General features: G+C 45.4%; 1 protein-coding gene across 3 annotated transcripts in view; it reads left to right on the top strand.

Moving 5' to 3' along the window:
- The first annotated feature begins 1,819 nt into the window (after window positions 1-1,819).
- The window catches only part of LOC146355372 (uncharacterized), a 20,630-nt gene continuing 8,850 nt past the window's right edge, over window positions 1,820-13,599 (top strand). For 2 of the 3 annotated variants that reach the window (XM_084840886.1, XM_084840887.1), the window contains exons 1-3: window positions 1,881-2,022; window positions 3,118-3,426; window positions 10,377-10,664. In XM_084840886.1, the coding sequence (XP_084697012.1) occupies window positions 1,965-2,022; window positions 3,118-3,426; window positions 10,377-10,664 (655 nt within the window). In that variant the 5' untranslated portion in view covers window positions 1,881-1,964. Of the gene's footprint in view, window positions 2,023-3,117; window positions 3,427-10,376; window positions 10,665-13,599 lie in introns of all 3 variants that reach the window. The other variant, XM_084840888.1, reaches the window with a different exon arrangement.

Genomic DNA, 13,599 nt, shown 5'->3' with positions numbered 1-13,599 from the left:
AATTTGGAGTGTGCCATTATCTTCAGAATCCTGTTCCCTTCCTCTTCCTGTTCTTTTGTGTCCTTTTTTTTTAATTGGAAACTGCTCGTAGAAAGGATGCATTTTGTCTACTTATTATTGCTACTAAAGCATCTAAAATGTTCTATAATAACAGCCGCTGCTACTACAAATAATGATCTGCCTGGGTTTGAGCAGGGATGTCAGTTGTTTTGTTTTTAGATTTACTTTATATTGGTATTATTAACTGGTTTAAAATATCACCACCAAACCTGATCATTTAGGGGAAACAAATTCAAAATGAACAACTAATTTTGGTTTTTTAGGACAGTTTGTTCTATAAAGCTTAATTTGTATTTGAAATAACAGAAAATGGTCCAAGTGTTCACAGAGGTAATAAACTTTGCAAAAGTGCTTTTCATTATTGGCATCTTATATTCTGATGTTTGTTTTGTTGAAGGTTCTGGATTCATTGATTGTAGCTGGATTTATTGTTTGTAGCTGAGAGGGTTCTGCCCTTAAAGGCAGCCTAAAATCATTTTAAGTAAGTAAATAAATAACAATAAATGTACTAGTTTTGTATGTAATGAGCAGCCCACAACCCTTTGGTGGGGAGAGAGAGAGAGAGGGCTGACTTAGATATTCTGAAATAAATAAATGTACAAACTTAAAGAAAAGATTCACTGGTGGAATCCTCAGGCCATTTTTGGATATCCAGGCCTCATTAATTTTAGAAGATGAGATGCTTTAGTTAGGACCAACTGTGAATAAGGTGGCCATGTATATTTCCAAAAATAGATTTGCAAAACAAAACTGCATATGCATCTATGTATAGATGCAAACTTGAAAATAATTACTATTTAAATAGAAACACAATGCATCTCACCACAGTGGGGCAGACTGTGACCAGGTGATCTGTGTGCTGCCTGCTGCCCAGGTGCTAACTGTTAACAGATAACTTCAGCGCTGCTACTCTCCCAATTTGTCTTAAATCTTTAAACCAGATTTGGATTAGACAGCCCTTCAAATAGGACTGTGCTCTGTAAAGGGGACACACGGCTACCCTAAGCCCTATAGTGAAATCACAAGGAGGGTGTTTTTTTTCATTAATGCCTGGCCTGACCTGTCTCTTCTCCCTCTATATTTCCTAAAAAGAAACAGCAGTGGGGCTTTTTAAGGGCTCAGGGGCTTTTTAAGCAGAGGCACAGGGCCTCACATATAAGGGTAGCCTCACGCATGGAGGTGGCCACTTCAACATTGGCATTGCTGCCAACCCTTTTCCTTCAGAATCCCACTAACTTGAGCTCCATAAACCTAATGCCGGGGGGGGGGGGGTGTCACACACAAAAAAACCGTTACTGGTGGTCATGTCCTTTTGTCATGACAGTATGAGCAAGATGGCTGCAGCCGCAAACGGTGCTAATAGCAGCAACCTAGCCCAACCATAGTCAGATGTACACCATGGGGTCCTCAACGCAGTGCCTGCAGCCCCCAGTGTGCTCACAGAGACCTACCAAAAGAGTGTCCTCCATCTGAGGAGCCCTCAAATGAACGTTCTGCCTCGGGGTCTCTCAGAGCCTTAAAAAGGCCCTGCAAGGGCTACGTGTTATGGGCAAGATTCCCATCTCCTTGATCATCTTAATCAAGAAGGGAGCCCTGTTTTTCAGCAGCCCCTTGGTGGTGGTGGTAGTGGGATAAACAAAGCAATCGGTCTGTCTGAAACAGCCCTGTACACCTCCCCCTCCCCCATGGGTGAAATCCCACACCCAATTCCTCTGTGTCTGGCTGGAAACGATTACAAAGTAGCTCTTTCCTTTAACTCAGTGAGAGAAACCCAAACCACCACAGCGAGAGATAACCTTTTCCGGATGAATGATGTCTTCGCGTTCAAAAAGCTTCACTCTCGCTGAGGGATTATCATTGCTGTCAAATAAACTGCAAAGCAGGGAAAACAAGGGGGAGGAAATATGGAGTTTTGTCTGCTGGGTATACTGCTGGAATTACTCATCCTGAGGAAAGGGCATGGTAATGGAGCTGTTTGAGGGCAGCTAAGAGTTGGGAGATCTGGGGGTGCTTCCAGACGGAGGGCTCCTAGTGCTACCAATTTTAAAAAAACACACATTGTGGAGTTATTTCGTCTTTTCCTCGTTAACGGCTATTCTGTGGTAAGAAAAAAAGACAGAAGAAGAGGTGGGGAAACATGGGAGGGCTACAAGTGGAAAATGGCATCGCCTGGACACGCCACGAAATTCCGTGAACAAGGCAGGGTGATGGCACGATAAAGGCCTTGTCTGGAAGCACCCCAAAAGTAGGTGGATGGCCGTCCAGAGACCGAGAAGACAGTATAGGGTGTAGAATGCTTATTTTAATGACTCCTCGCTAGTGGGTCTAACCTGCAGGACTGTTTTCTATGTATGTGTGAGTGTGTTTAAGATTTTCATAAGTGAAGGACTGGATTGCTGACAGGGCCGGCCCTTCCATTAGGCAGAGTGAGGCAGTCACCTCAGGCAACCATGGCTGGGTGTTGTGGAGGGGGCACCAGGGGCAGCCCCTTGGCTGTTGCCTTCTATTGGAAGGCATTGCTGTGTGTTCCAGGCAACCTGCCCTGCACTCCGTAAGCTAGCCTGCTGCCCTCAGGTGAGCTGGAGGATGCTGTCCCCATCACCAATGGGGTAAGTAAAACCCAGCTGAAGTAAGACCCAGCTGCCAGTCCACTCAGCTTCGTCAGATGGAGCGGGGCGGTGTCATCTTGTCCTTTGTCTTCAGACAGTGTTGAAAGTGCAGAAAGTGTTGAGCCAGCCCTGATGGGTAGGGAGAGACACAAGGACACAGGTATATGCAGTTAAGAAATTAAAAGTGGGTCCCACGTTGATGCTCAAGTGGAGCCTGGGTCTGAGGTTCAGGGAAGAATCTGTTATGATGCAAACAATGACTGAGGGGCGGGTGGGTCAGGAATATGAGGCTCCAAAAAAAAAAAAAAAAAGGCCACTAGAAGACCTAAGGCAAAGATAGAGTCATGATGGCAGAACATCTGAAAGCAGGGAGCCTTGTGAGTGTGGGATGGGAGGTGGTGCGGCTTGAGCTGGGAGCATGTTAATGTCTATTTCTCTTCACCATCAGCTATCATCACGCAGAGAATCAGTCACGCTTCTGGGGACGAGGCCTCACTTCCCTGTGAAACAGGAAACCTTCCTACCCGTTGGTTTTGGTTCCCTCTGAATTCCAGATGTGCCAACATCAGTCAGAGTAGCGTGGAAATCACCTGGAACCGTATCAACCATGAGGTGACTCCTCTTCGGTTCAACCAGCGCCTGATATACCAGACAAAATCTTTACTCCTCAGGAATCTGGTCATGAGTGATGCAGGAACCTATGTCTGTCTCCTCCCCAATCACTCAGAAACTCACACCATCCTGCATGTGACTCCAGGTATGTATCAGAGAGCTCACTTTCTACCTAATTAACCCACTTGCAATTTCTCAGGTGCCCCTTAACAATGCCATCTATTACAACAGGAGTGGGCAGAAGGGGGTCTTCTGATGTTTTGGCCAACTCCCAGAAGCCTCTGCCAACATGGCTACTGGTCAAGAATGCTGGGAGTTAAAGTCCAAAACATCTGGAGATCTACTTTCTACCCACCCCTGTATTACAACATCAGACCAAATTTAATTGGAGAAGTACATTCTTCTCAGAACATACCAGCTTAAGTTTCATGTGGGAAGCTGTTTATTTGAAAGTATCCCATATCAAAAATTTGCCTTGTCCAAAAGAGACAACTAGATAAGTTCTTTCCCTCACCTCTTTTTTTGTGGCAAACTTTTAATATGGGGGTAACTGTGTCACATGGGAAGGACACTTTAAACAAAAGTCTCCGTGTGAAATTTGAGGGGATTCAGCCCTTGTGTAAGGACTGTGTCCCCTGCAATGATATAGGTTTGAATTTATCCCAGGGAATGACAACTAAGGGTACAATCCTATGCATGTTTAAGCAGAAAAAAAGGCCTACAACTCCCAGCAGGGCTTTTTTCTGTCCAAACATACATAAGATTGCACTCTAATACACTTACGTAGGAGTTCTCACTGTCAAACTACATGTGGTGTTTACTGCACAGCACACAGCTACTTCTTCGGAGGGGAAGGGTGTTAATTAATTATAGGAGTGAGTGAGGGGTCCCAATTTTTATTGGGATTTCAGTATGCATGAAGGGGAGGGGTGGTTTATCCCTTTCCTTCCAGCAGCAATCTGGACAAAAATCACACACACACCCAAACTCGGTGCTCTGTTATGAGGCTTAGAAAAAGGGTCCTGTGGGTGAACATGGGTACTTTTTGTATAGGTCTCATAGCCATGTAATTATGGGCAGGGCGGGGGGAGAATTTTGTACAGATCATGACTGTGAGGAAGGGATTAACCTCCCCATGCTCTGTGATCCCGATAAAAATGTGGATGCACACCCCTGTAATTCATTAAAGAAAAACTGAAGACATGGCTGCAAGCAACTCATTCAATGTCACATGTAGTTTGCCCTTCAGCATTTGTCTCACAACCCTGGAACTCCTTTTGTCTGGTTTGAGAATCAACCAAGCCCCAACCTGATCATCTTCTGAAGCTTTCTAAGGAAGCAGACTGATCTAATATACTAAGGGGTCTCACAGTGCTGCGAATGTGAACTGACAGATGTGCTCTGCAAGCTGTCAGTCTTGTTTGGGGGTGGGAGAGCACATGCTTTGTATGCAGAAAGCCCCAGGTTCCACTCACGGCCTCTTTCAAATACAAAAAACAAAAACAAAGGATCAGATAGGAAAGACATCCACCTGAGGTTGTGGAAAGCAGCTGTCAATCAGAGCAGAGCAATACTGGGTCAGATGGACACATAGTCTGACCTGATCTAAGGCAAGCTTCCTGTGTCCCTTCCAAACAGGGAAAATGTACAAAGCGGCCGGCAGCCAAGGATCTGAAGTTAGAATCTTCCTGTCTCAGGCACCCAGCTTTGCCAATTTTCCCCTGATGGAGCAGCAGAAGGAGAAGGCATCAGCAAGTGGGGCGGGGGGGAGAACTGGCAGTTTGAACTAGCGTTTGCCTTTGCTCATAGACTTGTCTGCCAATTCAGCTCTGAAGATGGTCTGGCAACACATCTAGACAATGTGCGGTGAGCAGTGGTGTAGAGGTAAATTTTGAAGTGCAGGCATGCATCATGACAGCCTCATGGCCACGCCCTCCCAGAAGACTCCCAAAATGCAGGCAACCGTGTTGATCCATGTTGACAAACCAGTTCTAGCAGTTTTCAACTCCACCAGCTGCAGGTCTTTTAAAAAATGAATGGGTCTATGTTAACATTCAAGGCCATGCTACCCCAAAATACTTTGCATGACTAAGCAGAAGAATATATTGTTGCTGGGAAATTCGTTTTCCTCCAGCTACTGTGAGGATTTGCAGGTCAGCTCAGAGACAACAGGGAACTCTGAGGGGTGTGGCAGGTAACGTCAGCATCCCTGCTAAAAAAAAAAAATTTTAAGTGCCCTGGCTCCACTATACCACTGGCAGTGATCCCCATTTTGTATATTATATCTAACTTTTTCCTTTCCAATGAAAATATCCAGAGATGGTGTGCTTGCTGCTGAAAACAGCAGCCCCACGCCACTTCCCCATCTCTCCCCCATAATGGCTGGTGTTCTTGCATTAGAACAGAAGGAGTGCTTTGCTGGATCTGATCCAGGTAGAGTGGCCACTTATGAAGCTCCAAAAAAGAGGCAATGCATCTCTACAAAGAGGACAGCTATTTGCACCATATTTGCATGTGCTATTGTATACGCACAGATGCAAATTTTGAAAGAATTATTGTAATTTAAATAGAAATAAAGTACATCTCACCATAATGCGGAAGGCTGTGACCAGGTGACCTCTGCACCTGCCTCTTCAGTCTGCTCTCCAGGTGCTAACTCTTGCGGATGAGCAACAGTTCATATGGTTCATTGTCTAGGACAGCCCTTCAAATAAAGGATGCCGTCAAATAGATGATGATCTTCTGGCAGCCCTTCAAATAGAGGACTGTAAAGGAGGTCACCTGGCCACCCTAGATCAAGGATTCTTTGCAAGGGTCTTATCAACCAGCAGGTGCTCAGTGGCCTACCAGAGATGGGTCATTGGTCCACCAGTGGAACATGGCCTACCTCCTCCCACTTTTAATGAAGTGCTATCCACCCACATCCAAACATGGTTGAGAAGTCTTGGAAATGTATGTTAAAAATAGCAACGAATTTCAAAAACAAAGTGATAGGCAAGAATCCTCCTAAGATCAGTCTATTCTAATGATCAGGGCTGGCCTGAGACATTTTGTGGTCTGAGGGAGAGCAGCAAATCACCCCTCCCCACAAAAGGTCAAGATGTATAGTACCCTAGGCTGGACAAGTTATTTTACCACCTGAGGTGGAAAATCACACAAGTGCCTCTCCTTCCTGCCAGTAAAAATACAGTCACAATCAATTAAATAACTAAGCATTTACTGCCCTTCCAGAACACCTAAAATCTGCTGCCTGAGACGGCTGCCTCACTCGGCCTAATGGTAGGGCCAGCCCTGCTGATGGAAACAGTATGGAATAAGTGAAATGCCCCGCCTCATATCAACGTTTCTAAACAAAAGGAAGCTATTCCTGCCCATACTAACTATACTTTGGTCTTTTGACACATCGTCCTCAGTGCCATACTTACTGTATCATCCTCTTCACAAGCTTTGATCATCAAATCCACGCCCTGCTTTATGTACCTACTCAGTGTGGAATAAGAATTTTTGCAGCCAGAAGCAGGGTGTACATCAGTTGCTCCAAGGCTGTGGAATGACTTCCATCCCCACCCCGCTGCCCAAGATGTGTGCTTTCACGCACATCTCAGGTAGCGATGTGTCCTCAAACGCTGTGTCCTCAAACGCTGGCTTTGAGGAGCATTGTTGCAAGGCACATCCCTATCACACCATCTTGCTTTTAATTTGCCTAGCACGTCTGTTGGTCTTTCTTGATCATTGTTCTTTTTCATATTTTTATTGTGCTTTATTTATTCCTATTGTTGGTATAAGTCAGCTAACTTGAGCTACGGGAAAGCAGCTGAAAATTAGGGCTGTGCAGAGACCCCTAGATTCGCTTCGGATGCCAATTCAGGCCTTCTGAATCGGCCCGACTTTGCTTTCACTTCTGATTCACTTCGAATTCAGATCCAAAGCGAGATTCAAATATTCAAATTATTCGGCATTTTACGTTTTCCCATTGACTTGCATTGGAAAACAGAAACAGCCATAACGTTTTCAGTTTTTAAGCAAAGAACTGTAACTTTTCTCACTGCTTCCACAGAAGTGCATGAATTCGGGACTCCTGGCAGTCCCAATGCAGGTGACTGAACCTGCCAAACCTCAGACAGTTTGGCCCGGTAGTTTTTGTGCTAGGCACAGGTAAAATGTGCAGTTATCAGAAACTCACGCTGAAGGTAACAAACTAAAGGGATCAACAGAGAAGTTGACATGCTCTCTCTCTTGTAGAAACATGTTATGTTGAGAGCATGTTAGGTGTTTAAGGGGTGATTAGGAGGAGGTCACTATCCCTAATTTATGGTGTAGATTTTTTTGAAGTGCAAAATAACCCCTCTCCCCTGGTACTTTCCTATTCAGCTTCGCACTGGATGACCTCAGGTTCTCTTTGGCTGAATGGAATACACATGACCTGGGAAACAAGGTCTGCCCTAGACTAGGATGCACTATCCGGACTGGGAGCAAGCCAGCCTAGCTACTGGTGCTGCTGGTCCCACCAGCACCTTGCCGCCCTCTGCCCCTGCCAGATGCCTCATATTGGGCTTGCTTTGCACCACAGTATACAAATTGTGTAGTGCTTTGCCCACTAGTATATATTGTATAATATGTATAAGTGTGTAGTGCTCTGCTATATATTGTAGAGTCGTGTGTAACACACACACACACACACACAGCACACAGAAGAACAAAAGAAAAGGAGATACAGAGAGAAAAACTACCTTACAAGCTAAGTGGGGGAGGGAGTACACTATAGAGCCTAACAGAAGAGAAAAGGTTTTTTTTGGGGGGGGATTCGGGGGGCTATTTTCTGTATATATGTTTTTAGAAAGGTAATTGTTGAAATGGGAAGGGAAGGAATACAGGAACTGAGAAGGGCAGGGGGCAGGGAGCCAAAGAACAAGGGAAGGAAACTAAAGTACTTTTTAAATGTTTTTTGTTTTTAATAAAGAATCTAATAGTAAATAAAGAAAGGGAAGACTAAGAAAGGGATGACTCTTCTTGATCATCCCAGAGTGCAGGACACGGAATAATGGGCTCAAGTTACAGGAAGCCCGATTCTGGCTGAACATCAGGAAAAAGTTCCTGACTGTTAGAGCAATACGACAATGGAACCAGTTCCCTAGGGAGGTGGTGGGCTCTGCCACGCTGGAGGCATTCAAGATGAGGCTGGACAGCCGTCTCTCAGGGATGCTCTGACTGGGACTCCTGCATTGACGTTGGACTCGATGGTCTTATAGGCCCCTTCCAACCGTACTATGATTCTAATAGGAATAGTTGAATTGAGAAGGGCTGGGTGGGAAGGAAGAACAATGAGTGAAGCTGCAGTAGAACACACACACCACACGGACCTTGCTAGCCAGCTCTCTAGCCAGCTCTCTCTCACAATGAAATGAAAGCAGACAGATCTCCTGTTATATACAGCATTCCACCCGCCCCCACTCCTCCACCATTGTCACTGATTGGAGACTGCTGGGTTAAATTCAGCCGTAATCTGGCAACTAGAGCTGCCATTCGCCAAGGCTCACCATTCCCCCCCCCCCCGATCTTTCACAAGTTGATACATTTTAGAGACAAGCTGCCTGGGCTTCAGAATTGCTCCAAATCTCCAAGGTGCACCGAGTTGCTTCGGGGGCCACCCACTTCACTTCAGACCACCTCAGGGCTATTCTGACCCACTTCAGAGCTCAACAAAGCACCCCAATTCGCTTCAGGATTCGGACCGAAGCAGTGCACAGCCCTACTGAAAATGTTTTAAATAAATAAATACCACCACCCAGGATCTCCCACAAATACTCTCAGCCAAGCGGTCTGGTACATCAGGCCTGGGGTCAGCATTCGCCATACTCAGGCGTCTGCCAGGATTCCAGCACCTCGGCAGGGCCCACTGGCACTGATACCTTCCCTGGGACCTCTCCCAGTGCAGGGTGGCTGGGTCTGTGTGCCACCATTTCAAATTCCCCCTACTGTACTCCATGTACCATTGCTCCACTACATTAGGGGCATTGTGGGGGGAATTAAAATTTGTTTATTATTTATTTATGTATTCATTACATTTGTATGCCACCCAATAGCCAAATCTCTCTGGGTGGTTCACAAAAATGAAAACCATAAAATTACTACATGATAAAACATAATATAAAACCTTTACATGTTTAAAACAGAATGAAACCAAAGTAAAAACCAGAGTGAAGCCAGCAGCAGTGCAAAGATCTAATGATACAGCACATTTAGAGCTTTTCTACATGATGCATTTATTGTGCCCCTCATCATTCCTACTCATGGTTGTTTACAGGTTCTTTAGATGACGTTGTGACCTTCCAGTTTTGCTTTTGTTTTAAAAAAGCATTTTCAGCTAGTTTTTTTAGAACCGCGAAAATGCAGTATTATTTGTGAACACAAAAGAAAACGCTTCTATGTACCATCCTACTATACCACAGTGCTATCTAGAGGTTATGTAGTGGCAAAACAGGAAAGGAAGCACTCTGTGTAGTGTTCAGATCTCAATTCTGTGACAAAACCGAAAGTAGATGCAATGGAATAGCAGCCTCATGTAGAAAAGCTCTTTAAAAACAAACTCAAAGAATTAAAAAGCGGGCACAAATAAAAAGGACTTTGCCTGATGCTGCAAAGACCACAATGTAAGCACTAGGAGAGCCTCTCTTGGAAGGGCATTCCATAGCCAGGGTGCCACCCACTGAAATAGGTCTCTCCTGAGTAGCCACCCACCTCACCTCACTTGGTGGGAGCACCTGAAGCAGGGCCTCTGAAGATTATCTTAGGGTCTGGGCAATATATATAGGAGGATATTATCCTTTAGGTAACCTGGCCCCAAACTGTTTAGGGCTTTGTAAGTTAATACCAGCCCTTTGAATTCAGCCCGGAAATAGGCTGGCATCTAGTGCAGATCACAAGGCATTGGTATAATTTGATCATATTGACCAAACAGTGGCTCATAGCTCCCGCCACAGCTGCCAGGAATGCACCTGGGTAGAGTGCCAACCAACAAAGGAGGGTACTTCATTGAGGGCCCCTCAAACCTGGAGCCAGCCCTGCTGTTCATCCCCTTTCCTCGTCTCTCTTCAGGCTGCCACAACAACCTTCTTGTCTCCTTTCAATGGCTCGGTCGGTCCTCTTTGCAGCTGAGCTGCCATCACTGCCGTTTTCACAGCAGGACAGACAAGTTTCACTGGACGCTGAATTCAAAGTGGCTGGGCAACCCCCGTTGGGCTGAGAAGAGCAATTCGGGGTCTTCCGTAACATTGTACCCAATCCGGCAAGTGGTTTGGGGACGCTGGGAGTGCCATTCCGTTGACAATCCCGATTGGGTCTCCGAAATTTGCTTGAGTCCACCCACAGGAAAAAAGAATGCAGGTAAGTTTAAAGTACATTACGGGGGTGCCCAGCCTACATCCAGAGTCTAAGATGGCTCCTATGTTTTAAAGAGGTGCACTGATAGGGATGGATGAATCTGTCAAGTCCAGTTTCACATTTTTCCCAACATTTGTTCCGTCCCATTTCCGAATCAGTTTGCAAATTAGGGATGGAGAATTCTTCTTCCAACCATTCCAACCTACCCAGCTGCTGCTGGGCCTCACTGAAACTTTTGAATAGGTAGAGCACAGGGTGGGACCAGGCTTTCTTCTCCAAGTCTGCCCTTCAAAATTAACCTGGTTTCTTGGCCCTGAAAAGGAGGTAAGTCGTGCTCCCACCACCACCTTTTCCCTAGCCACAAGCTGCATGCAAGAATGGGGGGAGAGTAGAATATTTCCTCCTTCTCACTTCCTAAACCCAGTTCCTTGGGTGGGGTTAGAATCATAGAATCATAGAATAGTAGGGTTGGAAGGGGCCTACAAGGCCATCGAGTCCAACCCCCTGCTCAATGCAGGAATCTAAGTCACAGCATCCCTGACAAATGGCTGTCCAGCCTCGTCTTGAACGCCTCCAGTGTGGGAGAGCCCACCACCTCCCTAGGTCATTGGCTCCATTGTCGTGTTGCTCTAACAGTCAGGAAGTTTTTCCTGATGTTCAGCCGGAATCTGGCTTCCTGTAACTTGAGCCCATTATTCCGTGTCCTGCACTCTGGGATGATCGAGAAGAGATCCTGGCCTTCTTCTCTGGGACAACCTTTCAAGTACTTGAGGAGCGCTATCATGTCTCCCCTCAGTCTTCTCTTCTCAAGGCTAAACATGCCCAGTTCTTTCAGTCTCTTTTCATAGGGCTTTGTTTCCAGTCCCCTGATCATCTTTGTTGCCCTCCTCTGAACCCTCTCCAGTTTGTCTGCATCCTTCTTAAAATGTGGTGCCCAGAACTGGACACAGTACTCCAGATGAGGCCTAACCAGTGCTGAGTAGAGGGGAACTAGTACTTCCCGGGATTTGGAAGCTCTGCTTCTATGAATGCAGCCCAAAAGAGCATTTGCCTTTTTTGCAGCCACATCACATTGTTGGCTCATATTCAGCTTGTGATCGACAACAATTCCAAGATCCTTCTCGCTTGTAGTGTTGGTGAGCCACGTATCCCCCATCTTGTAACTGTGCCTTTGGTTTCTTTTTCCTAGGTGCAGAACTTGGCATTTATCCCTATTAAATGTCATTCTGTTGTTTTCTGCTCAGCGCTCCAGTCTATCCAGATCACTTTGAATTTTGTTTCTGTCTTCCAAAGTATTAGCTATCCCTCCCAATTTTATGTCATCTGCCAATTTGATCAGCATTCCCTGCACCTCCTCCTCCAAGTCATTAATCAAAATGTTGACAACACTGGGCCCAGGACTGAGCCCTGCAGTACCCCGCTTGTTACCTCTCCCCATTTTGAGAAAGTCCCATTGATAAACACTCTTTGAGTCCGATTCTGTAGCCAACTGTGGATCCACCGGATCGTTGTTTCATCTAGACCACTTTGAGCTAGTTTGCTCATCAGGAGATCATGGGGCACTTTGTTGAAAGCTTTGCTGAAGTCGACGTATATTATGTCTACAGGATTCCCACAGTCCACGAGGGAGGTTACTTGATCAAAAAATGAGATCAGTTTCATCTGGCAGGACTTGTTATTGACAAATCCATGTTGGCTTCGAGTAATCACTGCATTGTTTTCAAGGTGCTTCCAGATGGATTGCTTTATCATCTGCTCCAGAATTTTCCCTGGGATTGATGTCAGACTGACTGGTCTGTAGTTCCCAGGTTCCTCCTTTTTACCCTTTTTGAAGATAGGGACAACCCTCCTCCAGTCATCTGGCACTTCCCCCATCCTCCATGATTTCTCAAAGAGAATAGACAGCGGTTCTGAGAGTTCTTCTGCCAGTTCCTTTATTACTCTAGGATGCAGTTCATCTGGCCCTGGAGATTTGAACTCATTCAAAGTAATTAGGTGTTCCTTGACCATATGCCTAACGATCTCAAGCTGCAATCCAGCCTGTACTTCGCCTTTGCCAGGGGGGTCATAAACCCTCTTTGGGGAGAAGACTGAGCCAAAGTAGGAATTGAGCACCTCTGCCTTTTCTTTGTCATCTGTTATCATTTTGCCATCTTCATTTAATAGCTGAGCAACCATTTCTTTCCTCTGCCTTTTACTATGCACATAGCTGAAGAAAGCCTTTTTGTTGTTTTTAGCCTCCCTCGCTAACCTCCGCTCGTTCTCAGCTTTAGCCTTCCTGACGCCATCCCTGCAATTCTGTGCTACCTGCCTGTACTCTTCCTTTGTTACTTGGCCTTCTTTCCACTTCCTATATGTGTGCTTTTTTTGTTTTCAGGTCATCTCTAAGCTTTTTGTGAAGCCACATTGGCTTCTTCTGTTGTCTTCCACCTTTTCTTCTTGTTGGAATTGTTTGTAATTGTGCCTTGAGAATTTCCTTTTTTAAAAGCTCCCACCCATCTTGGACTCCTTTTCTCATTAGAGTCGCTTGCCATGGGACCTTACTGATCATTGTTCTGAGTTTATTAAAATCAGCTTTCCTAAAATCCAGAGTACACGTTTGACTACACTCGGCTTTTGCTTCCCTTAGAACCAAGAACTCAAGTACAACATGGTCGCTTTCCCCCAGAGTTCCTGTAACTGCTACTTTATCCACTAAGTCATCTCTGTTGGTTAGGATCATGTCAAGGATAGCCAATCCTCTAGTTCCTTCCTCTACTTTCTGTAGGAGGAAGTTATCCACCACACAAGTCAGGAATTTCCTGGAGAGGCCATGTTTTGCAGAATTTGTCTCCCAACAAATATCAGGGAAATTGAAAGTCCCCTGTTACTACTACATCATGCTTCCTTAAAACATTGGCTATTTGCTTTTCAAAAGTTTCATCTTCGTCTTCTCCTT

This window comes from Heloderma suspectum, chromosome 2 (genome assembly GCF_057233095.1).
Source record: "Heloderma suspectum isolate Gila_16-S chromosome 2, 16-S_ref, whole genome shotgun sequence".
Taxonomy (NCBI): Eukaryota; Metazoa; Chordata; class Lepidosauria; order Squamata; family Helodermatidae; genus Heloderma; species Heloderma suspectum.
This window is presented reverse-complemented; position numbering and strand designations above follow the sequence as displayed.